This window comes from Apteryx rowi, unplaced genomic scaffold (assembly GCF_003343035.1).
Source record: "Apteryx rowi isolate R43461 unplaced genomic scaffold, aptRow1 scaffold_72, whole genome shotgun sequence".
NCBI lineage: Eukaryota > Metazoa > Chordata > Aves > Apterygiformes > Apterygidae > Apteryx > Apteryx rowi.
In genome coordinates, this window is record NW_020451005.1 from 54,080 (window position 1) to 79,819 (window position 25,740).

General features: G+C 34.6%; 1 protein-coding gene across 1 annotated transcript in view; it reads left to right on the plus strand.

The window, feature by feature from the left end:
* LOC112976363 (lipopolysaccharide-responsive and beige-like anchor protein) overlaps positions 1-25,740 on the plus strand; it is a gene marked incomplete at its 5' end in the record, with an annotated part of 360,077 nt that overhangs the window by 52,077 nt on the left and 282,260 nt on the right. The window contains 3 exons of the mRNA XM_026087491.1: positions 4,552-4,630; positions 4,960-5,093; positions 7,405-7,466. Coding sequence (XP_025943276.1) covers positions 4,552-4,630; positions 4,960-5,093; positions 7,405-7,466 — 275 coding nt within the window. The remainder of the gene's footprint in view (positions 1-4,551; positions 4,631-4,959; positions 5,094-7,404; positions 7,467-25,740) is intronic.

The following is a 25,740-nucleotide window of genomic DNA, read 5'->3' on the forward strand; positions in this document are numbered from 1 at the left end:
GAATTCTAGTCCTACATATAGGAAAATGTAAATTGTTTCTCTTGCATCTTGCTTGTTTTGCAAATGATTTTTATAGATAAGTGAACATACCTTGAAGTCTTGCAATAAAATAAGTTACTGGGAGACAATCTAAAGTAGGAGAAATGTGTGTGAAGTGAGTTACTGTCAGTGCAGAAGTCATTCAAGAAATTAGTTGGAATATGGTAACTATTTCAAAGAAAACTCCAACTTTACAGCTAGGCTAGTTAGCAAAGTCTAATGACACTTTTCTATCTCAGATATTAGTGATATGCAATGGAAGTGGTTTAATACTATTTCAGTGTAAAAACCTATTTTTAAACAACTTCCCTTCAGAGAGTGCACCATTGTTTCGTGAAATCTGGTTTGGTTTAGCCTACAGATGTGTTTATGTAACAGATCCCTTATATTAGCTTGTAAACCTTTCATTGTAGTCTTTCATTGTACACTTCCAGCCCAGGAAGTGTATTTTTGAATGAGCTCATTATTTTACCAGATACTCCTTTCATAAAGGGCATCAGTGTATTTTTGTATGTTAGGTTTGTTGTACAGAATTAAACAGCCACAGTTATTTAATTCAATTCTTTGTTTCTACCTTGTCTCCATCCTCCCAAAATACAGTCTAGCGTGCACTGCATGTGTCTTGCCTGTGCCTGTTGTATAAATATATATGCAAAAGCATAAGGGTCTTACAGAAGGAGTTTCTTTAATAATATTTTATTGCTAGAGACATTATTTGTTTAGACCCTTGGGGACCTTGAATAAACAATAAGCTTTCACTAGAAGGGTGCTAGACAGACGATCTATTTGCATTTTCTTTTATGTTCTTGCAAATGTCTGTAAAACTGTCAGTTTGAAGGAGCCAGTTTATCAGTGAAAGGATAAGGAAGAGATAAGTCAGTTTAGTTCCACATGTTTGAAGTAGCTACTGCACTTACCCACATATGTGCTGTGGATGAAAATACGCTATTGAAGTATTTTCATTTTTTATTTTTTTTACTAAATGAAAAACAAAAAAGAATAAAAACCACTTTGAGTTAAATTCAAAAAAGTACTTTCACAAAACAATTTGAATGCAAAAATCACTATGCACGTTAATCCCATCTAAAAAAATGTATAATTCTCAGCTGTGATAAATCTGAGATTCACCCTTTTTGGTGAAATATATCTGAGTTTGGAATGTGTACCTAAATGATGATAAGCACAAAGAAATTTATGTCATAAATACCCTTACATAATCTTCAAATAGAATATCAGTTTATAGAGGTACCTGCCCTATGCTGTTGTCAGACTCAAATTATCAGTGCTTTTTCTGCTATTTCTTTATTGAAAAGTTKATTTTAACTTAAAACTTTTGCATTTTTACATTTACACCTCATCTCTTTGTTATGCAGAACATATAGTAATTTCTGGAAGAAAAAGTCATATCATTATCTGTGTTGTCAATGATGTCCTTTCTTCTCACCGTTTTTACCAGTGCTGCTATTGTGTGTTTAAAAAAAATAAAAATAAAAAAAAAGTGAAGGTTACCCAGGTCTAACCACACGTCCTTTTATTAGCCTCACGATGGGTATTATGCCCCTTCATTATCCTAACAGATGTCTCCCCTGAATTTTTTTCCTAATTTTTCCTTCAGATATTTTACTTATGGCCTAAAAATTACATTGAATTATTTTCATCTTATTTAATCTTAAAATTCATGCCACTGTGCAAGCCTTACTTTCTACTGATAAAATGATTCTTGATTCTACTGTGCATTTGATATGGTGGGATTTTAGTTGTATGTTGTTTTGATGACCTTCTAACATACCCAATAACTAGTGGGTTACCTGTCACAGATTTTATATGTAGTAAAAAGCACACATGCAATTGTATAACAAGACATCCTGCATGTTCATTCTACATGTTAAGAGGGCTTTCTTTAATTTGGAGGCTTCGGATGCAATTTCAGTGTTGTATTCTGCTGAACTACCCACATCAGTATGTGCAGATTTTACCACACGGACAGTGTATGCATCCGTGGGCACATGGACTTAAGAATATTTTCAAATTAGCTAGAGGAACTTGTTTAATAAAAATATGAGTGCTGGACTTTAGGTAGAAAGCTGAGAATTCTAGTGAAATTATTTAAATATAGAAGTTAGCATGAAAATGGATCGATCATTTTAAAGGCTTAATCCAAAAGGCGGGGGGAAGAGATATTATGCCTATTTAGGTGTGAATGTATGTTTGTCAAAAAAATGAATGTCAGTAGCCATCAAGTATCCTGCAAATAACTTGAGTCTTTGGACTCAAGCTACAAATCTTGTAGCTCATTGTTTCCAGTGGGCTTTGTTTCTTTTCTCTGTAAAGGAGGTTCTGTTCTAATTTTCAACAAACCATTTGACTGCTTTTCATTTGGGAGTACCAAAAATGCTTTTTCGTGGTTTGACTATGAAACTAGATCTTAAAGAAATGGAATTATATCCATGAATACTTATTATCAAAAGAAAAGCAATTTAACAGTTAATATTGAAACTATTTACAGAATCTAGCTATCACTCTAGGAATTTTCACAAATATATCTTTAATTTGCCTTTATTATGTAATACTAAATTATTTAGGAAAGATTACACAGAAGATGCAGATTCTTCCTTGCTTTTAGATAACACTTCGTTTCTCATTTTCTTCCCACTTATTTTGTATTGTCCACCCAAATTTCTTTCTGACCTTAATATTTTTTTGTGTTATCCCACGCAAAAGTCAAAAGAAGAGCTTCACAGTAAATTTATGGAAGGCATAAGTGAATTGTATGCACAAAAACATCTCTTTCCAGTGAGGAAAGGGAAAAAAAAAAGGTAAAACTGCTCATCATTTTGACTGCACTGATTTAAATCATTAATTTCAGAAAAGCGTCTCTCCTGTCTTTGAAACAAGATTTGAGAAAAATATCTTTTCCCATATTCAAAAAATATATTCTTTTGGGAAACTCTGTGTACCGGTGTTTTGGAGTAGAAGTTTGAAATTTGGCAGGAGAAATAACCTTAGTGTCAGGGATCTGTCCTTTGCTGTCTTTTTGCAAATCTGTCCCACTTCAGTCAAGTAGAAAGCTTTTGAGAAGTTGCAGTTGACACATTTTGGTAGACACTTTCAAGATCTTTGCAGCTTATTTCCACAAAGGTTGTATTTCACTGAACTCACGCCAAAGTCTGGGATGGTCAGGAATTTTTCCTATATTTGTAGTTCTGGGGAGGGTCTTTGCTAAGGCGGGTGTGAGAACTGAGATGATTAAATCCTTTTCTTTCGTGCCTTTTTTTTTTTCCCCTCCCTCTTTCTCCAGCAGTGTGGGAATCTGAAACTGGTGAGGTGAGAGGAAAGAGAGTAGGACAGGGCCTTAGACTGGAAAGAGATAGGGTTGCAGATGGCCCAGAAGCAATCATGCTCTTGGGAAATGCACAGAAATCTGTCTGCTAAGATTCATTCCCTGCTGTAGTTTGGAATGCAGTGTAAGACTTGTGAGTTTCACCATTCCTATCCTGGCAGCAAATATCTGTGAAATCTCTGGCTGTCTTGCCTACTCCCTCCTCATCATTGCTAGTACCAACTCATACTGCAGTAGGAGGTTGTATTTCCCTTTATGTACTTAATAGCAGAGTTTACTATTTACATATTTACAGATTCCCACCCTGCTGATGAGAGCAATGTAGTGTCAATTTGACATAACACAATTACACTTCTGTATGTTTTTGTAAGCCTAGGATACATAAGTGACCCAGTCTTCCCTATCAACCTTTGAATAATTGATGTGGCAAAGTTAATAACTCATAAGTGAGGTTATACCACTGCCATTGTGTTAATGATGCTGACAGTGCAATAGAGAATATGATCATACCTGTCTTTGTCAGAGTCCCTGTGTGGCAAAAATGTAAACCAGGTTGTTGAAAGATACTCACTGGTTGTGCATACTGCATCCTTTTGATACAAATGTGTTTTAATTTTAGACAGAAAATTAAGGGTTTTCTGCTTAAGCTACTTAAAATTGGATGAGTACTTCTAGTAACCAGAAAAGATGTTTTAAAATGTTCCCTTGATCTTACATTAGTATTAAAGTACAGGAGTATCAAGTAAGTAAGATATTATGTTTCAATATGGCACGTGTGTGTGTGTGTGTGTGTGTACTCAGTGCTTAAGATTGTAAGTGTTAAATTTACTTGGAAAGAATCATAGACTATAAGGCCAGAAGGTATCACTGCAGTTCAGTCTGACTTCATCCACAATGCAGCCTTCAAGGCTTCCTTGAATTACTTTATATTTGTGTTAGAACAAAATTAAAAAGGTTGTTGTGGCACACCTGGTAAATGTGAAAGTAAATAGGTAGGAGTTTTTTGGCCAAAAAAAAAAAAAAGTATAAAGAAGTGAAAGGGTTTGCTAATCTCTCACACAGTTGACAACAATGACTTCTCAGAAATTGAGCTTGAGGTTCTAGTTTCTGGTCCAGTTGTCTGGACTCTGGCATGTTTTCTTATATAATGAGTTTATTACTTTCTCTTGTAGGGAGGGGATCATCTAATTCAAAATTGCCGTCTGTTCCTGCAGTTTCTTCAGTGCCTGAGGATTCTGCTTCAAATATGAGGTGACTTTTTCAGTTGAACATCTGGACAGCTGTGATGCTGTTTACTTTTTTAATGATATAGTTGATATTACAATCCACATTATAATAAAATATTCACTTAAGAATGTTGTTTTGTTTATGATCAATACCTAATGGAGCTGTGATATACTGTATGTTGATTTCTGGGTTGCTGGGTCTTGATCCTTCCACAGAATTTGTGAAAATAACATTGACGAAGGGTTGATTCCTGACTGTACATCTCAAACAGCATTGCCAAAAACTATTCTCCCTGCTACAGAATTTCAGCAACATCCTTCTGATTTTGTTAATCATATGCATCTTTTTGTTAGTATTACAGACAGGCTTGAACATGCTTTGGAAAAAGCTGCCCCACTTCTGAGAGAGATTTTTGTGGATTTTGCTCCCTTTCTTTCTCGGACTCTCTTGGGCAGCCATGGGCAGGAGTTGCTGATAGAAGGTACAAGTAAGTTTCCATTAAAAACATTTTTTGGGAGCTTTGTTTTACCTTGGCGATTCAATTTCTATTTTTAATGCTGGCTTCAACCTAGAAGCTTTCTTCCTGCTTCTCCCTCTCAGTACTGTCCACCGGATTTCACTGTCTCCTGTTCCTTCTGCCTTACTTCTCTGCCAGAGGTCATTGCCGTTACCTCCTCAGCTTTGCCATTCTTCTGTCTGCCTGTGCTACCTCTTTGCTTCCATCTCTTCTGATAGTTTCCACCATCTCATTATGAGGGGCCAACTGCTGTTGCATCTTTCTTAGTTTTCCAACTCCTCCAGGAAATTATCTCATAGAAGTTGATGTATGAAATATACCATGTGAAACTTAAAAACTCTGACAGTATTTTCTCAGTGACAGGATCAACACTGACACAAAGTTATGTATAGTGAAGTACACAGACTGTGTATTTTGACTGTGATATTTTAACAGTGGGTCCCTTGGGCAATATGTCAGCAGGGGCATATGAATCTGCTTCTGTCTTGCTGGTTTCCATTTGGTGTGCAGTAAGACAGGTAAGAGAAATTCTTTTCAATACCGTCAGAATGTATTCTCTGGTACTTCTGAGAAGATGAAGATTCAAGTGCACAACAATGATCATGCTCTTCCTGGTGCTGGCTGAAGATGACTAAGCTGTAGTTGTTTTCTTTTTACTGATGGGTTTGTCTTTTTTAAAATAAAAAAAAAAAAGAAAAAAAGGCTTAGGTATGTAATGCAGACATTAGTGGCTTCAATTTTAAAAGTTGTGTTTGTTGGAATAGTGTGAATTTAGTAGCGAATGCCAGTTTTTCATATTTTTCTTAATTTTGGTTATCATATAAACCACTTCCTGCACTGATTTTTAGAGTAAAAATTGCAGGTTTCATCTAGTTACAACAGTGAATTGAATTAAGCCCTGACCCTGTTGCAGCTTCCAGTACCCCCATGTACGAAGCTCATGTTTGCTTGACTTAAGGTGGCCACTGGCACATGAACTATATTTCTACTAATAGATGTAGTTGCTCCATGGGGAACGAATGTTTTTTAAGATTTTTGAAACCACTTGTTCTGTGGATTAGAATAGGCACCCTGTATGTAGTGCTGAATATATGGTCAGCATTATCAGAAACATAAAGTATCAGACACTGAATCATCATACTGATGACTGTTGATATAAAAAGTAAGACTTCACTAAACTTCACTGAAATTAAAATTTTTTAGCGTAGGAATATAACTTGCTTGCCCCTCTTGGTGCTTTAATGGGAAGAAAAATTGACACAACTAATGTCTTCCATAAGACTGAAAAGGATGGGATTCTACTTTTGATTATACATGTGGGCATCACTTTAGCTGATAAACATTTTAATGGAAACTACTTTGTGAACAAATTTGTTTCATTCTTTTAATGAGAATAACAGAAAAGAGATTTTTCTGAAAGCTTTATTTGCCAGGGAAGTAAGTATTCTATTTAGTTATATTTTCTTGTCTAAAAATAATGAAAATATAATCTGGTTTCAAAGTATATTGAGTATAATATAGATTATGTACAGAGAGATGAGTATTTCATAAATTGGATGATGAAATACAGAAAAATAATTGGCAGTATTTGGACTGTTCAGACAAAAATAAACACACAAAACTAATTTTGGGGCCTAATGAAGAGATTAGATATTTTATAGACAAACCCAAAACAAGATGCAAATTACAAATAATAATAATAGTCAAATTAGTTTATAAACAATTGAGAATATATAATGGGTTACTGCTTGCACTTCTGCTAAGGTTTAGTGCAGGGTTAAGGGTCAAAGTACTAATAAGAGTGTTTGGGATGTCTGCTGCCGTGAAACAAAATGGAAACTTGATTGATAGCTGGGGGCTGAAAGGAGAACGCACAGTGGAGAAAGCAAAGGTCATAAAGCCATTTCCCTTCTCTGCATATATAATGACCCTATCCTTCAAGAAATAACAAAATGTAGATACAGTGGATTAATATAACATGTTAACCACACTTCTCATCATTTTGAAATGCAAACATTTATGAAACTGAATAATGGAGGTTATGTTTTACTGCTAGCTGCATCTTTAGATGCAAGTTATTGAATTTATGATCTCCTTCTCACATGCTTTTATTTTGTGCTGATTAAGTACAAAATTGAACTGTAAATGGTATGAAAATTTCGTCTTTCCTTGATTGTCAAGATGTTGCAGATAAAATCTATTGCCGTTTAAAATATTTTGTGTTAACAATTGATAACATATAAGTATGCACTTAGGCATAACACTTTTTTTCCTTTTGTAGGTCTTGTGTGCATGAAATCTAGTAGTTCAGTTGTGGAGCTGGTGATGCTTCTTTGCTCTCAGGTGAGGTTTAAGCAACCAATATTATCTGAAATTGCTGTCATTGGGCAAAATAGAAATTACAGTTAAAATGCATTGCTTTAAGATTATGTGTAATGATTATGTGAAAAGATTATATGCAAGGACTTTTTGATTTAGGAAAAAAAAAAGTTTTTTCATAGTAATTGTGACTACTCAGTAAGAGAGAGAAGATACCAAGGGTTTTATGTTACCTTACTGTCGAGCATTTACATAACCTCGATCTTGGTGTGCTTAAGTAATTCTATGCTGTCATTTTTGTAAGAGAAAATAAGATCAATAAAATATTGAGGTTATGGAAACAGATTGATTTCCGCACCTTGGCATGCTGAATCCTCTGGGATGAGTGGGATTTTTTCTTTCGTGTAGAGGTTATGAAATGAGTGATAAATACTTTTGAAACCCTGTCATTCTTAATTGATTTGACAAGTACTAAGAATTTGAGAAAAGCATAAGAAAGCAACCCTGGTTGTCAGCAGTTTGGGGCTTTCTACATTCCTAAATGCAAAGCGATTTTAAATATTAAAAACCTAAGAACTGCCCATTCCTGTGGTTAGAGAAGAGCCAGAACTGAAGGAACTTTCTTAAAATTGTAATGAAAGAATTGCATTCACTGTATCAAGTTTTTTGGTTTTCTTGCTTCCTCTTGTACAATTAAATAGAACAATGTTTTTATTGAGCCTTTCTTTTGGTGCCTTAAAAATGATACTTTTCTGGTAGTAAATTCCCCTACTTAAAACTTTAAAATAGCCTTTTTTAATGGAAATGGTATTGGTCTAGAGGTCAAGGGTTCTGACCCGTTTCAAAACCTTTGACCTTCATTTACAGCCCTTATGGTTTGCTTGCCTGACGAATAAGGATAATGCAAAATTAATGTTTCTTCACATCGATTTATTCATTTTAGTGCCTATATTGCCAAATTTATTTAGACTGTGCTGATAGACGTTTCATGAATACAAATGAAAGAATCATAGAAGGTGTGAAAAATCGATAGTCTGCATTGTCAATAAAGTGTAATAAGAACAATTACTTCTGGAGATTACACCTAATGGATTTTACAATGAACTAGTGAAGAGTAGTTATGTTTTCCAGTGAGCTTATTATTCATGAATATTTTCAGAACTTTGCTCATCTAGTCCTCCATCTTTCTCAGAAAATATCATATATTCACCCTGAGAGGAACGTAATATTTCCCAGGGAACTTTTGGAGTTTAGAGGCGGTTATTTTGCATATTCTGAGACTGTAAGGGGCATTATTCATGGCTTCTAGAATATGAATTTAACACTGATTTAAACTAAAAAAAAAATCTTACTACCAAGAAATCCATATAAATTTTTTAATATTCATTCATTAATGTGTTAGAGTAACACTAATTTAAGTACTAAATATGTGTCTGACAGCTTGGCATTACCATTTTTAAAATTAGTTTTCTGTATCCTTGCTGCTTGTTTCAATAATTAGTGGTTGGCCTCTTCTTTTTTGGTAGGGTAATCTAATCTTTTTTAAGATCATGTTGTGCTCTGTGCTGTACATCACATGTTTGGTTGTGGGAAGTGGAAAGGATAAGGAATAAATGACGTGCTCTAATGCATCTATTTGTCATATGTGTCATAGTGCCACTTAATGCTAATCTAATCAAATAGTGATTGCTTAGCAGTGCTGGTTACAAAAACTGAGGTTGTTCTTTGTAAAATAGTAGAAATAAACCAATAAAGTGAAGACCACAAAATCTTTTTAAAGTTATACAGCAGCTGTAGTTTTCAGCAGAATATGAAAAATGATGTGAGAAATGAATCTAAAATTAGCTCCAGATGTATACAGATTGTTCTGGGGTGATAATTACATTTTTCACTTTGAATTTTCCTAATTCAAAGAGGTCAGCATGGCAATCACAGAAGTAATTTATTTTGTTAAGAAGTGAACTGTCTTTTGCTACATGAAAGCTTGAGAGATATGAAATTGAATTTCAAGCCGACATTTTACAGATACTGGGAGGAGATGGGGTTGAGCTTGATTGATTTTTTTGTTGTTGTTGTTGGGGTTTTTTTTTGCCAAAGATAGGGTAGGAAGTGAAGTGATATCCTTTTGCTAAAATTTTAATTAATTTTTAAGAGGAGATGGAGAGGATGGAGTGCCAAAGATCAAAAGATCAGGTCAAAAACTAGTTTTTAATCACATAAATAATGTGGCATAGTTATAAAGTAAGTATCTGCAAATTTGATTTAAAACTTCACAAATTTGTCAGCCATCATTTTACGAAATTAAGACTGCTGTGATTAATATCTTTAGTGTTTTTTAAGCTAACCTCTTTCTGAAAATTTTTTTTTAAATATTGTATGGTGTTGTAAGCACTTAGCTCTTTTTCTAAAAGATATTTATTTAGATTTGTGACTGGCACCTTTTTTTCTTTCTCAGAAGTGCAAAATGCAATACTGATATCTCACCAGTCAATGTTTTTTCTCATAAAAATAAGAAGAAAAAGCTATTTCTCAGGTGAAGAATAATCAAAGAATATCCTTCTATGAAACTGTGACATCTGGGTTAATATTTTTTCTTTCTTTTTTTCTCTTAAAGTTATTCAGGCATATGGAAAATCCCATGGCTTTTGTGTTTTAGTTTTGTGTTTATATTTTGATACATTGTTTAATGTTTTACACAAGGTAAAAAGAGAAACAAGTAGTTAAAGATACAGACAAAAGGCTTTTTCTAAGTCAAAAACTGTTGTGTTTTGATAGACATGCTACCTTTTGAGACGTGTGTCTGTGTGTATACTTATGTTTATATAAATCTATCAAAACATAAAGAAATCCTTCATTTAATATTACCGCAAAGTGTTCCTGCTTATTTGACATTAATATCATTTTTGAAAGAATCGACGTTGCATTCAAGGCCACTTTATAAAAGCGTTGTGTTGCTCATCCTAATTCAGTCTGACACACATTCCAATAACACTACCTCCCTTCTAGGGTTTAAGACTAAATTTATGGCTGAGCATTGTGAAGTGCATCATTTAAAAATGGTTTCAACCCAAAACATCTAATAAATAAATAATGTGTATGGCTACTCAGTAGCAGACTTTCCAGACTAGAAATCATTCCATCGGATACTCAACAGTCCACTATCGGAGAGGGCTGTCAGATAAATCTTATAGTAGCTGCATTCATGTCCTGTAAATCACATGTTATTGTCTGAGCCTTCTGCCAGGTCATCTATTCTTTTCCCATTTATCAGAAATGCATACAGTACACTGAACCTGGAAGCACCATCTAGTCTGGCCTGGCATCCTGTCAGGGTAATTAAACCAGCCAAAAGAGTGAAGTCCTGTGTCTAATATGCCTTTTAAATGAGTGACGACAGGATATTAAAGATGCACGTACTGTTGTACTATTGTGAGATAAGGTTTCTGCATGCTAAAACTATGATATCATCCCTAAATGTAGTATTTTCATCTAAAATAACTCTCATTCTATGCCTAAAACTCCAAGGAGCATGTATGAATGTGTGCATGTTTGTACATAAAGTAAATAAGCTGTTGTGCATCTTCTCATTTGTCAGATATTTCTCTGAAATATTTTACTGAAGTAGGAAAAACTGTCCTCTTCCCTATCTCTTGTTAAGTTTTTAAAAACATTTATCCATTGCCCACATAAATGAACCATGTGTCCTATTATTGGATCTCCAAGGTGAAAAGAGTACAGAAATAAGTGAAATAGTTCCATATTTTTCTGATGCCTTTGACTGTTCAGTGTTTGCAGCACTTGAAAAATTCTGTATCCTTCTTTCGCTAGTAAATCAGCTGAATTGTCACTGAGATATGCATAAAATAACTAATTAGTTGGTTCTTGTCAGATTCATCTTTGACTTAAGAGCTTTTTTCTACTACATCTAAATTTTTTAGACCATAAAATAAACTTATGCTAACTGACTGAAATACTGTACAGCTTTTGTGTAATTTTCTAAAATTGGTGGAAAGCCCCCCCAACCTTTATAAGGTCCTGTAATGAAAAATTAATAAGTACTGCAGCAACTTTTATCTCCCACCCTCTCTCTCACACTGGTGTATAAACCTCCACAAGCTCTCTGGTTCCTCCTTCCTTTGCCCCCGTTTCAAGGGAATAAGGACACATTCTTGGTAGGTGATGGGACTGATAAAACAAAGACAAATGTTTTAATAAATATTAATATGACATATTGCAATACAACTACATAGCTGTAACTATTAGATTTATGCTGGACCTTGATAAAGTAGATCTTTCATGGGGAGAAGGAAGAAGAAAGCACAAACCCTGCTCACCCCAGAATTTTTTGTGTGCAAGTGATAATGTTTGCTCATGTGGCCCAGTGGAATATGGTACAGCTGAATGCATTGTGTGCTGTGCTGATAGTTTGGGGCGTTATTTTTGGAGAGGAATACGTGACCCAAAGCAGAACATGTGCATCTGTCTTAAAAATACAGTAGAAAATGGTAAAAGAGGCTGATCAGTAGTGTTCGAGCAGAACTAACTCTTTGTGAAAGTTGGTCTTATTGCCTCTAAACTTGTAGGTGTTCAGCCCTCTTTTCTTTTTATCTAACTCAGCTCACCAAACCAGTTGTCACTGTTTTAATGATGAGATGTCTGCAAAAGATAAGAAAGGTTTTTCTTTGATGTTATCTTTTATATGCTACTAAATCGTCACTTCCTTTACCAACAGATTCTGCTGCTCATGAAGAAGCCATATGCATCTTCAGCATGAACAGTATCTTAGTCAAAACATCTCTGTTACTCTGACAAGGAGTCTTAATTATTAAAACAATATCAACATGTGTGTCATGCAATCATGCACCTGTGAACAAGCAATATGATAGCATATTTCCCCCAAGAATGACAAATGTCATGGTAGTTAAGATGTTGCTTAACAGCACACTTTTTGCCCCACTCCCCCAGGAGTTAAATGTCTGTAAAATGTTATAGGGTTTCCTGACTTGTCTGCATATCCTATGCTCAAAAGCAAGCTTTATATCAGTAAACCCCATTCGTTATCTTTATTCATATTCTGTTAATTTTAGAGTGTTCTAAAATGTGGTAAGCGTTCAAATTACTTGGAGATTTTAGCTGATGCAAAAGATGGCTGGTTTTCAGTTTGTTACTTGCAGAGAGAACACATTATACTGATGCTCTCTGATCTGCACTGGCTCCTAATTTGCTTTCAAATGCAATTTGATGTGATGGATAACTATGAAGTTTTAATTGAATTGGGTCTAGGTTATCTAAAGAGCTAGGCCACGATGATACCATGGCAGCTGAGATCAACCAAAGCACTGAAATTCTAGCAGTTCTATCCTGGTTTAGATATGAAGAGAACAGATGCAGTTTGGTACGTTTTATATATGCCTCACCTCTTAGATTATGACATTTTAAATCAAGAAAATGTATTTCCTTGTAATTATTTTGTGTTCTAGTAGCTGAAAATGAGTTTAAAAAGGATCTAATGATCCTTTAGATCCATGATCTAATAACTTCATATGTTTTGATACAGAAGTCAAATTCTGTGGGATTTTTTTTTTTAACTGCCAAATGACTTTATACCAATTTCAGTGTATGTTCTAATTTCCTTTTAAGGCCATTTAGAATCTATAGCACTTAATTCTGTTCTTTGAACCAATATGGCTGTACCTTTCTGTTTTGTTCTCTACAGCTTACTGGATAGCATAATTCTGGTTTAAAAAAAAATACTGTATGTTCACATTTCAAAATACCTACACATGTCAGGAATTGGAAGTTTTATCATTTATACTGTGTGAACTTCTGCTAATAGAATTTTTACTTTTACTGTTTGTAGCTGTTTTAGAATAAAAAGGAACTTCAGTAATAAATTGCTCTCAGGATAAAATGGATAAAAACATAACTGTATTAGGCAAACGAAAGGGTTTTAGACCTTAACAAATAAAAACAGAAGAAAAGGGCTTCCTGAAGTCTAACTAAATTGGCAAGTCCAGGGGAAGATGTTGAATAAATCATGCTTGTAGGTTTTTGCTTTCTATTTCTAACTTGCTTTGCAGTGTTAAGATGTGTTCAAAGTTTCCAGTTCAGAATAAGGATACTCTGTTGAGATGCGCAGAAAAATACTTCACCCACAAGTGTGCCAAAGAGTTCATATTAATTGGCTTATGCTATTTTGAGAATGATTTGAGGAGCATCTTCCAACCTAGCTTTCTGTAGAGATGGCCTGGCTGTGGAAGGAAATAGAGCATTTAGGGTCATCTTATTCTGCTACAGATTATTTAGATTCTGAAGCCACCTCAGACCTATTTCATACCAAGTGGAGCTAGGCATATTAGTAATAGAGTGTAAGTGGTAACCTTTGAAAATTTGAGATTGCCAAATGTTATTAAATGCTGTGCAGACAGTAGTAGGAACGTTCCTGCTGCTATTTTACGACAAATATCACATGGCCAGTGTAATTGCTGTACTAATTGGAAGATTCTTATCCCATTCTTTAGGATACTGTTGCATGGAAAGTAGTCAGAAAATGTTTGTTAAGTTGTATGTTAGAACTATATCAAGATATTTTCAGTGCAATGATTTTACATTATAAACTATTCCTCTTCAAAAACTGTTGTTGCTATTGTTTTTTCCCCTGTAATATGTATTTTCATCTACAATGACTTAGTTCTGCAGGATAGAGACTCTGGTCAAAGCTAGGGAGAGTGGAAGGCAGATTCCAGAATAGCCAATGGCTGTGTTATCAAAGTGCTGTCCTGTGTTAGAGGAGACTTAAGTTTCAATTAATGTTTCAGGTAATATTTATTATCACTAAGGAGAATAAACTGCCAGAGGAAAAATTTGGACAGATCCTCTCAGAGTGACTAGTAGTCAAAAGGCTTAAGGGCATCCAGCTGGCATGCGGAAGACTCCAGTTTTGGAAGAAAGTAAGCTCCTTCTGTCTGTAAAAGCAACATCATGATTCGTCTGTGTATTCCTCAGCTGCAATCTCCTTGTTTGGTTATGATGTATGAAGACTTTAGTTCTTTTCTGTAGCGTCGCAGGGAGGAATGCACAAACGTGCATTCTTGCATTCTCCTGCATTGAAAGGCACTTGATACTAACACAGTGAACTGTTCAAGCAGTGGTCAGTAGGATTTCCTCTGGAGAAACTGACTGAAAGGCTTGGGATGTGTGGAATCTGGTCACCTTAAATGCAGGCATTTGTTTGTGAGTTTAGTACTATTTGGTCATTAAGTTTCCTTCTAACAAAACAAAGTTAAAATATCAAATCTAAATCTCTAGAACCTTTGGATTCTCTATGACACTTGATGTATCTGTGTTTTTTACACATAGTTTAGCTTCTTTCCTTCCTTAGTGGGAGATTTCATAAAATGGTTCTGGACAAATTTCCTCCACCTCCAAGGATCTCATGTTGAGCACTGAAATTATCTATTGACAACTTTCATGCTCTGGTATAAGTCACTGGGTAGAGTATTTGGAATAATTATGAATAGATATACTGAGAGTATTTTGCCACCCATTCATTGAATTATGTTATACCTTCTAAGCATGTGAAACTGGAGATCAGTTTGGTAGATAGCTGTCTGAAATGTGGTTCTGATAAGATTGAAATATATGGAAACAGCTTGAAAACCCTTTTTTCTGAACTGGAATATGACAAAATTACACATGAAATTAGCTATATATGTGTGTGTGTGTGTATATATTACATATCTTTTTTGTGTCTTAGGCAGTATCAAGTAGACTTTATGCCTTCAGAACTAGAATACATACATTCTGTATGAAACTCCAGGATAGTGTAAAACTGTGTTTCTTGGAACTTCACCCCTACTTTGATTTCCTGTTGCTTTCTAAATTGTTTGAAACATCACCTATAATCACCTGTGATATTTAACCTGTTGCTTTCCATGGAATTGCTTGGAGACCCACTCTAACATGTTTGTGTAGGAGTTTCCTGCAAGGAAATTTTCATAATCACTAAGTTTCACATTTCTTCTCAGATCCATTTTTGTTTGCTACAGTTGAGATATGTTTGAACTCTGTCTTTTATCTGAGGTGTAGTTTTTGGCTTCAAGAATAATGTGGTATGTTTACTGTTAGCATGGCCTACAGATAGGAAGTTTAAAACATTTGTGTCCATTACTGGCTAAATTTTTTAAAAATAAATTCTGATAGAATATGGTTTCATTCAGAAGTCCGTGAAGTGGGTGTATGTTGACAGTTTGCTCAGAAGTACAAACCAATGAAGTGTATAATTTAACCCTTGCTATTGCTTTAAGTATGAGAGTAAGTTAGATGTATTGGGAATGATTTATCAGTACTGCATGAATAACAAGTGCTCTGTTCTTGACTTAATGATACAATGAGCACTTTACTGTTATATTATACAGTGGTTACTGTAGTTAGAATGTGTGAGCTACTACTCTGCGTTTAGCTGCTTATACCTTACCACAGTTCTTAGTCTAGGGCAATATTTTAAAGGCTTGCTCACTCCCCAGTTTGGAGATGAAATGTATAACATAGAATTTTAAGGTGGGCAAAACCTATGGAATGTTAAATTTAAGTATGAGAGAACTGGAAGAATATCTATTATTTTTAGTACTTTTATTAAATGGAGTTGATGTTTTTGCATGTTAGAAATAAATGATCCTCAAAAGCAGATAGAAATGGTTTCCAAATAAAACTTGTTTTAACTAGGCCTACTTTTGACCCATCAAAAATGCCCTGTGCAATTTTCAGCAATTTTATTTTGAGGCATTCAGTAAAAGCAGGTACAACTAATATACCAAGTGGGTATATCAAGCTGCAAACTGAGAATAATAGTGTGCTGTGAAAGAACCAGTGTTTTTTTGTTTTATATTATATGGCTGTTTTCTGGAAAGGAGTTGTAAGCTTCATGGGTTTGAACAAAAAAAGATGTATATATGTATGTGTGTATAAAGAAGTTGGGATGGTGCTGCATATTAGACTGAGAAAATATATGGAGTTCCAAATACATATGCGTAGTAAGGCAATAATATTTTGATGTGGACATGAAGCATCATTTCTCTTAAAAGGACAAAACACTTTAAGTCAGCATGACTTTCAGACTTTGGATAGAGGAATGGAGAGAATATAGGGTTAAAAAAATACAAAAATTCTCTTAGAAAATTATTTGCCATACCACATGGAGAGAGAGGTGAACTTTACTAAGGTCATTTTACTAAAGCACAAATGTTGCCTATAGGAAAGTTCTGGGGGAAAAAATAAATTTTGTTTTGTTTTCCTGGTTCCTGAAATTAATTCTATGTTAGTTGTATTATAGGCTTTTCAGATATTATGGACTACTACTATGAAAATTTCTTTTATCAAGTCAAAATTGCTTGAATTTGGTCAGGAATCCAGAAGGTGGTGTTTGTATCTGTTTAATGCAAAACATGTCCACTACACCTAAAAATATTAGCCTTTAAAATTTAAAATTGTGTTGCTGAGAATTTCTATGATTAATGAATAAATTATTATGTTCGAGGAGGAGAGTGGGCTATCTAACATAAATGTGAAGCTTGGGGGTGTGTTGGGGGAACAGGACGACTTCATTTCCACGAGTGTATGCTGCTGCAGATGTTCAGTACTAAGGGAACATAATTTAGCTACAGAAGCAAGACGCTCTGAAGAAAAAAGGCATCCTGTTGCTTCACCAGCACACTAGGACTTAAAAAAACACCACCATTTAAGGTGAGTTGTGTGCAGTGAGAGCACACCCTGTGGCTTGGCAGTCTAGTCAGAAGGATGATACCATGCTGACTTTATAACTGGAGCTTTGAACAGTATTCTCATGGGTGGTAAATGCAAAACAAAGTAATATCAACTGGCACTTAATTCTGTGAGCTCCCTGCTGATTGGACTCTGCACTGAAATGGGACTCTTCCTGACAGGAAGTCGGCCTCGAAGTGTGGAGACCTCGGAAAATAGAGTGTGCTTTAATTTGACACCCTGCTGTTTTACAGCTAGCCTGTTTAATTTGAGACTATGGAAAGAGGTTTAGTGGAGGAAATGGATATGAGATTATGGAAAGTTCAGAGAATGGCAACGCTTGCCTGTGATTTTACACTAATTACAAATACATGAACATTTTTGTTCATTCTCGTAGACTAAGTCTTTTCTCTCTCTTTGTTTCCAAACAAGACTGTTCAATAAAATCAAGATATGGGGAGCAGTGCTGTTTGCTGAAAGTTATGACAGGAGAAGCTGTGTGTAGTGGTACTGTTAAGTTTGTTACAAATGTGTGTATATATGCATATACGTGTGTATATATATATATTAACCTTTGGTCATATTTCTAACTCATCTGTACCTTTTTACGTGTCTGTGGAACTGGGATAACATCTGTCTCTGTCAAAGGTGTTGTTAATTTACTAATCTTTCTATAAATGTTTTGAGATAACTTATTTAAGGTTATGAGGTTTTTCAACCTCATAATTCAGATCTTCAACCAACAATATTATATTGAGGTACATGTCTGTTAGTTTAAGATCCTAGTTTAGAGCCAAATTTAATTCAGGAGAATCTGAATCAGGGGCCTCTGAATATTTAAGATGTTTATTTTTACCTAAACAGAAATCTTTGTGTTTTTCTTTTTAAACAATTTACTAGGTAAATGCACATGAGGATTTGTACTGGGAGGAGCAAATTATTATTTATCATGTTTATTATTGTAGGAGCACATAGGGACAGATGAGAAGAGAGCCTGTGATGTTGGGTGTCATGTAATTTTGGAAGAGATATCTGAATAGTCTAAATGGAGGAGGCAGATTCAGGCTGAGGAGGAGAATGTAGTATGCAAGTGGAGTGCAATGGAAGAGACGCATAGTAGTCTAGTCGCCTTGGGGTTTTGGGGGCTTTTTTTGTTTGTTTGATTTGATTTGACTTAGCTTCCCCTTTTCTAAATCTTTTAAGAAAAGATCTGCGTAAAGAGAGGATTGCCAAAAGGAATGATGAGGGACAGCTTTGGAGATCCTGTCTTTTGAGTGAAAAGATGGGAGTGCTTTACATAGTTAAGTCTCATTCACTCAAAGGTGTGATGGTAGTGGGAACCTCATTCATTATTTGTGTGCATTCATTGTAAGATTTTAAGTTAAAACTAAGCTAAATTTGGGGAAAGGGGTAATATAGAGGGGTTTTCAGTTCCAAGATGGTATTCACCAGGTATATTATTGAGTGCTAATTTATTTAGTTAAAGCTTATCTGACGTTAATGGTGCTGTTGTTTTAGTGGTGGTGTTGGATGTTGCTGTCGGTGGGTTCAGTCTGTCACTACTAGTGCAGCAGCAAGGATGTCAGGATTTTCTTGTCCTTGTAATTAGTAGTTTACCTTGGGAGACATTTTTTGCCCCTGCATTGGTTTTACAAAAACTCAAAAATCAAATTCACTGTCAAGCAACAAAGTACTTAAATCAAGAAGCAGTTGTCTTTTTATATTCTTGCTATTCCTCAATTTGCTTTCCATTCTCAGAAAAAAATGATGCTACCACCACCACTTGATTATTCCCATCTTTTTCTTTTGTTCATCTTGCGTCATCCCTTTTCCTCAATTTTGTTTTTCTGACTCACTTCCCTTGACTTACTTTCTTGCTTCCCATTTCTACATAATTACGGAATTGTTTGGTACTTTGATCTCTCTTCAAGATTTGTTTCTATTCTTTCTCTAGCTACTGTTCTTCATCTCAGTATTGACAATAGCTGATGGTTAAAGAACCTGAAGAGGAAGCTGCAGTGGAAAAGGTCTGCTGCTAGAGGAACTCAGAGCTGACCCTTAGTGTCCTGTCCTGAGGAGGCATGGCAACAGCCTGCTGGTGGGGGGACAAAGAGGGAGGCTGACCAGGTGGATTGCTTCCTCCATCAGAAACTGAAATCAGTGATCACTCTCTCGGTTTTCCCCATTCTACAGTTTGTTGCTCTACCTGGAAGGCAGAGGAATTGGAATTTAGCATAGACTTACCTGTCTCCTCTTAATGTAACATTGGTTCTGGGGATATAATTTTACTCATCAAGTCATGTGTTAGATCACTATATATGGCATGTAATAAGTGTTTTTCTTATACCTATTCATACTTTTTTGAAACAAAACATAAAAATGAAATTTAGGAATTTTGGTGATAGGCAGCTTATGCTCTGATATTTGTTACTGATCATATTGTATTTATGGTCGGTTATATTTTCAAAATTTTGTATGAACATTCTGATTAAGTGATTTCAGTTGTTTTTAATTACTAAAACCCTGTTTTAAGAATATTTGATATCACTGTGAATTATGACAACTGCAGGATTTGTTGCAAGATTTTGTGGAGGTATGTAATGGTTAAACATTGTATGTGCTATAATATTTTATGTACTATGTCTTTCATAATACTGTATATTTCATGATAGATCTCTGCAGTGGGAGAGAAGGCAGTAATCTTGTCACTTCTAAAATAATCTCAGAGCGTAAAATGCATTAAGTGCATTGTCCTGAGAGGTTGTATTTAGTATTTCACTGAACAACCTGGTACTTCTGTATGCATACTAATCCAGCTCTACATGTGTATAATTTATTTTCAGAATCTATAAAAGCTTATTGTGACTTGAACTCAAACTTTAAGCATTGAAATTAAACTCTCATTATAAGGTAATTTAAGGCATTTACCACATAACAACATAATACCAGTTTATAGGAAGCTCTGTTCACATGGAACACCCCAAATGGTTAAACAGCAGGGGAGTCTTCTGCTTTTAGTTAAAAAACTGCTGTTTCTGTATGGCTTATTTACTACTTGTTTAATTCTTAATGTAGTGTGCTGTGGAACTGAGCATGTGAAAGTCAGCAAAGAGTTCTGTTTTCTGCGTCTAAAGTTATTACTTGTTGTACAATAATAAAGGCACTATTTTATTGGGTTAGTTGTAATTAACTTCAGCACTAGGCATTGATATAAATCTTTCCTAATCTGTTTTCTTTACATTTTCATTCTTTTTAACTGGTTTAACATAGTTGCTTTCTGTCATCCTTTTACATAAGGACTAGGGTTGTAATTGCTTTTTTGAATTAGGCTGTCGGAAGCTAATGTGCATGTTGATCCAAGAATTGATTAAAGAACACTAATGAATTTCATACAGCACTTTTTAAAGATTTGTAATAAATACTATGTAATAAATGTTCTGTAGGAGTGATCTGTTTTACCATTAGAATTCAATACAAACAGTGTTGTCATGCTATGCAGCTGGAAAAATATTTCAGCACAAGAAACTTTGATTCTGTTTCATAATTAAAATAGTAAACAATTTTGTGATTATGAATATTATGAATAAAAAAATAACATTCCAACTCTTCCCCCGAGTATATTTTATGAAAGTAACTATCATTATTATGACCTTTGTTTCTATGTCTTATTGAAGGAAAAATACTTAAACACTTTACTCTTGTTTTTCTGTTTTTCTGCTCAGTCTTGGTGTTTGGTGTCAGCTGGGCCATGTGCCTTTTTAACTGGTTTATCAATACATTAGAGTACTTCATTAGCATTTTTAGTTGTTAGTTAACAGCATAGGTTTGAAACAAGTGAAGAATGTTGTGAGTTCTTCTCAGTCACTTTTGCAGCATTGAACTCATTTGTTTCTTGAATTTCTTGTCCTTTTCAGGGACAGGTAATCACACACTATCTCAACCCACCTTTATAGTTCATTGGTTAGTTTGTATTTGAGTGTATTTGAATATTTCCACACCTCGATAACCTCGGTGATATGCTTCCACTTGAAAAAATTTCTATCTCATCTAGTTAATTTCTACACAACTTTCTCCTATAACACTCCTTAAAATTTTTAATACAAAGACTTTATTTGTGTACTGTCACTAACTGATTTTTTGACAAAAAGCAATGTTTTTTTAATGGAATGCCAGCAGTAAATACTTTTTGTTGTAACTGAGTGCGTTTGATAGTTTTAAAGTCTTATAAAAATAATTAGCTCTTTTATATAGTTCTAATGGCAGCCTTGCAAGTTTCCCCTGGAGCAGTCTCTAATGAACAGGCCTTGCTTTTTGCAGTTGGGCTTTTGGATTCCCTAAGGACTTGACTTCAGACCTTGAAGGGCAGCAGCTGCCATTCGTCTTAAGACTGGAGTTGCCAAACAGACAGACCATGTACTAATAAGACACATTTGTACAGCCTGAGTATGTGGAACCCTGATAGAGGCCTAATGACGATTATCTGTCGAGAGTAGCTGGCTTGGGTTATCTGTTGAGAGTACCTAGCTTGTAGCTGGCTAGGATTAGAGTAACTTTTGTCACCCTTATTGAAATCAAAACCTCTGTATTGATTAGTGAGCTTGACTTTGTTAGGTTGATACTACATTAAAGCTTTCATAGACAAACCATTATTTAGGATGGGGTAGCATCCTATTGTGTAATTTCTATAAATCCAAACCTATTTGATCAGATTTCTCTCAATAAAAATGTTCTGAATTCTTGTGATAGTAGTAAATATTTTGCAAGCTATCTTTTTTCCTTGTAATCGTCAAGGTTCAGCTGCAGGGACATACTTCAGAACATAAAGGAGCATGTAAAATTCTATTCATGAAATTATTTTTTATCTAAATTCATTTCTGATAAATCTTCTGTTACTATTTTTTTATTTTTATTTGAGGGTTCAGATATGCTTGCATATGTACAGAATAAGATTTTCTCCAAATATTTTTTCTTGTCACTCTTGTATTGAAATATGTCACATCCTTACATAATTTTGCTGTTTTGTGCATTGCTTATTATGTGCTAATTTTGATATTAAAACAGAGCATGGAATTTCTAGGCATGGTTTTCCATAATTCCATGCCACGTTTTTCATATTTTTCAATGGAACTTTGTATTCTAAAATAATTAGTGTGCTTCAACTCTCTGAAAATTATTTCTGTTTGCAGATGTTCTGCTTAACATGGAGTTTAATTTTTTTTAATCATGAAAAACCCAGCTGAGATAATTTACTTTTAGCTAAATGTTCTTTATTGCTGCGTTTGTTCAAGCCTGTAGTAGATGTGGTGCTGAGAGAGTGGTGACACCAAGTGCAAACACTGCTGAAAAGTTCTTGATAGTTTACTTTAGGCACTTAAAGATTAGTATATCTCTCTATGAGCAAGTTTTTCATGCAGATTTGACCTTTAGTCTAGGATATAATATGTCTCTTAGACATATGTTCACACGTTTTACCATCCTGCTCCTTAGTGCTCTACTCCTAGTTGTCAGTACTGAAGTCATCCTTCCCATTTGTTTCATAATCGAAGTAAGTTACTGAAACTCCACCAGCTTTATGAGACGGATGGATTAGCAAAGAATTTACTATCTTTTTTTTTCTTACTTATGAATGTGAATTTCAAACATTAGATATAATTCTTAGTTTTGGAATATGTTAACCTTGTTAAAAGGATTTTTAATAAATTTATCAGGTGAATTATATAAGGGGTATGCGTATATATGTGTATATATAACCTTATATGAGACCTATAAATAAAAGTGGCAGTACAGTTTGCTGGTTTAAAATAGAACAGTCTTCGTCTCTTGGAAAATTTTTTGAATATTCTGGTCAAGATGCATTTTTTGTTTAGCAATTAGTCCAGTTGATGAATTAGATATACAAATGTTTTTATATAGTTTTAAGAATATAGATTTTTGGTTAATTTTTTGAAATACGATTATATTTCTTTCCTTGAAGTATGAAAAATGAAGATATATACACTCACTGCACACATGCAAGCACTTCAAACCCCAAACCAACAAAAATATTTATCAACAAGATTTTCTTGGCATTTGTTCAAGTTTTGAGGCATTTGACTGATTAGAGTTTAGGAATGGCTATACTGGGTTAGATAAAGGGATCACCTCTCCTGTCTTCAACTTTGGACCCAAGGAGAAGCACAAGAAGAGTAAAATAGGACAAGCGTATATGATACTCCTCCATGAGCATTCTTTCAGTTATTTTCAAGTTGAGGTATTTCCTGAATTGGATGTAGTTTCTGTATATTTAGTAAATAGTAGTGAATTTTCCTTTGTGAACTTGTTCAGTCCTCTCTTGATTCTGTTGAACTTTTAGTCATCACAACATCCTTTGGTGATGGTGACTGTGATCCACTGGTGTATAATCCATTGTGTGAAGAACCACCTCCATTTGTTTGTTTTGTAGCTGGCTCCTGCTAGCTGCTCCTTGTGGAAGAGGTTTTCAGGCCAGTGTGGGTAAATAACCACCTCCTTAAGGATTGCCTCTGAGCAAGGATATTAGGAATGAGTAGGGAGCCAACAACAAATGGAAGAAACAAGTGGTGATCTGGCACCTGAAAATGCAGAGGTCAGTGCAGAATTTCTAAAAAAAAAAAAAAACCTTATGTAATGATGCCATATGAGACATAGCTTATTTTTAAGAAAGGGAAAAAGGGGATCAATTTATACCACATAAGCTGACCTCTGTAGTATGAAAGGCTTTTAAATATATTTGAAAACTGAAATAAGTATTCTTGCGGATATAGCAAAAATAAAATGAGATGGAACACAGAATTACTGGAGATTGTTTTGCTAGACTAATTTGGTTGCTTTCTTTGGCCAAGATTTATTTCCCAGACAAAGGAAATGTGGTAGTAATTTATATGAATTTTTGTGGAGCATTTGTTACTGTCATATGACTGATCATTAATTGAGATGAATTAGAAAAATAAACAAGCCCCAAACTGTAAAATAGATTTAAAAAAAAAGAAAAGAAAAAAAGAAGACTCAAATGGGGCAACACTAGGTCATAATATAAAGCTGGAGGGAGATTGTTAGTTTCTGAAAGGGTGGTTTTAAGACCACACTGTTTAATGTTTTCATTTAATGATCTTTGTGTACTCAATGAGAGTGTGTTAATGAAACTTGCTGATGATATAAAGTTGGTGCTATCAAGGATTGGGATATAATTTTGCTTCTGGGAGGGTTGTGCTGAAGCTTTGGGAAGTGCAATATGTTACTCCATATGGAATTATAATTCAGACCAGGCTTAAAACACCGTTTCAGGAAAGGATATAGTACTTGCATTGTATCTAGAGTGTTTACGAAAGGGTTTACAGATTCCATTAAGGAGTAGGTGAAATAATAATGAGCTAAGAAATTTCCACATAAGACAAAGTATTTGAATGTAATGTGATTTCTTATTTGTCTCCTTGCAATGCTTATTTTTCATTGTAGCCACTTGTGATAGTGTTTAGTGCTTCTAGGTTTTTCCCGTTTCACTATACACTGTACATTGACCAAAAGCATTAAAAAGAGATTGTCTCTCGGATACTAAACATTTATAGCCATAGGAAACGATGGTCAATTAAGTACAGCTTGGAACAGGTATGAAATAATTGACTTTGTTGATCTTCCCTTACAGTCCTTCCTTAGGAAAGTGCTGCAATGTGTTTTGTAGTTATTTAGTTGCATTAGTGGTTGAGTTTGAGGCTTTTAACATGTTTTTCCCTAATACCTTTGGGAGATGGATAACTAAGAGGTTGATATAATAATGCAATATGCATACTGAGTGTAATTGTTTGAGAGGCAACATATACTGTGGGGAAATATTGAATGGATCATGAAAGATGATGACCATTAGTTTTTTCTTTCAACTGTTAAAACTAGCTTTCGGGTGCATTCAGCTGTGATTTATGAAATTGTTTAGACTAACACCTTCTTTGATGATGTCTGTGATGTAGAGAAAAATGCTGAAAAGTATCATGAAAAATGCACTTTCTTTTCACTTTTGGCAACCTCTATCTTCACCAATTAAATTTTCAAGTGTGGTGCTGAGTTCTGTTAAAGAGCAGACAGATATATTACTAGCAGAGAGCAACAGATGGAAGATGTCATAAATAGAAGAAAATTATTTTGCTTTTCTTGAGTTTTCACACATTTATGCTTACAGAGAATTATTTTAATTATTATTATACAAAGTTAAATATTTACAACTTGATTTACATTAAAATACAATTATGAGTATTAGTTGCCTAGATTATTTTGTTTAGAATATTAGGACCCAAAAGGTATTTTCTAATAAAAATAAATGCTTCTTAATGTTATTTCGGCCTTCTTACAGACTCACTTTAAGCCACGTAATGGTGGCAATAAGAAGGCAATAGGGGAGAGCTGGAGGAAGGATGGTGGGAGAAATATTATTAAGACATGTAGCAGTGCAAGCCAATGACCCTTGTAGCCTTAAAAAAAAAAAAAAAAAAAAAAAACAGAAAGAGAAAATGTCATATGTGACAACATGTAA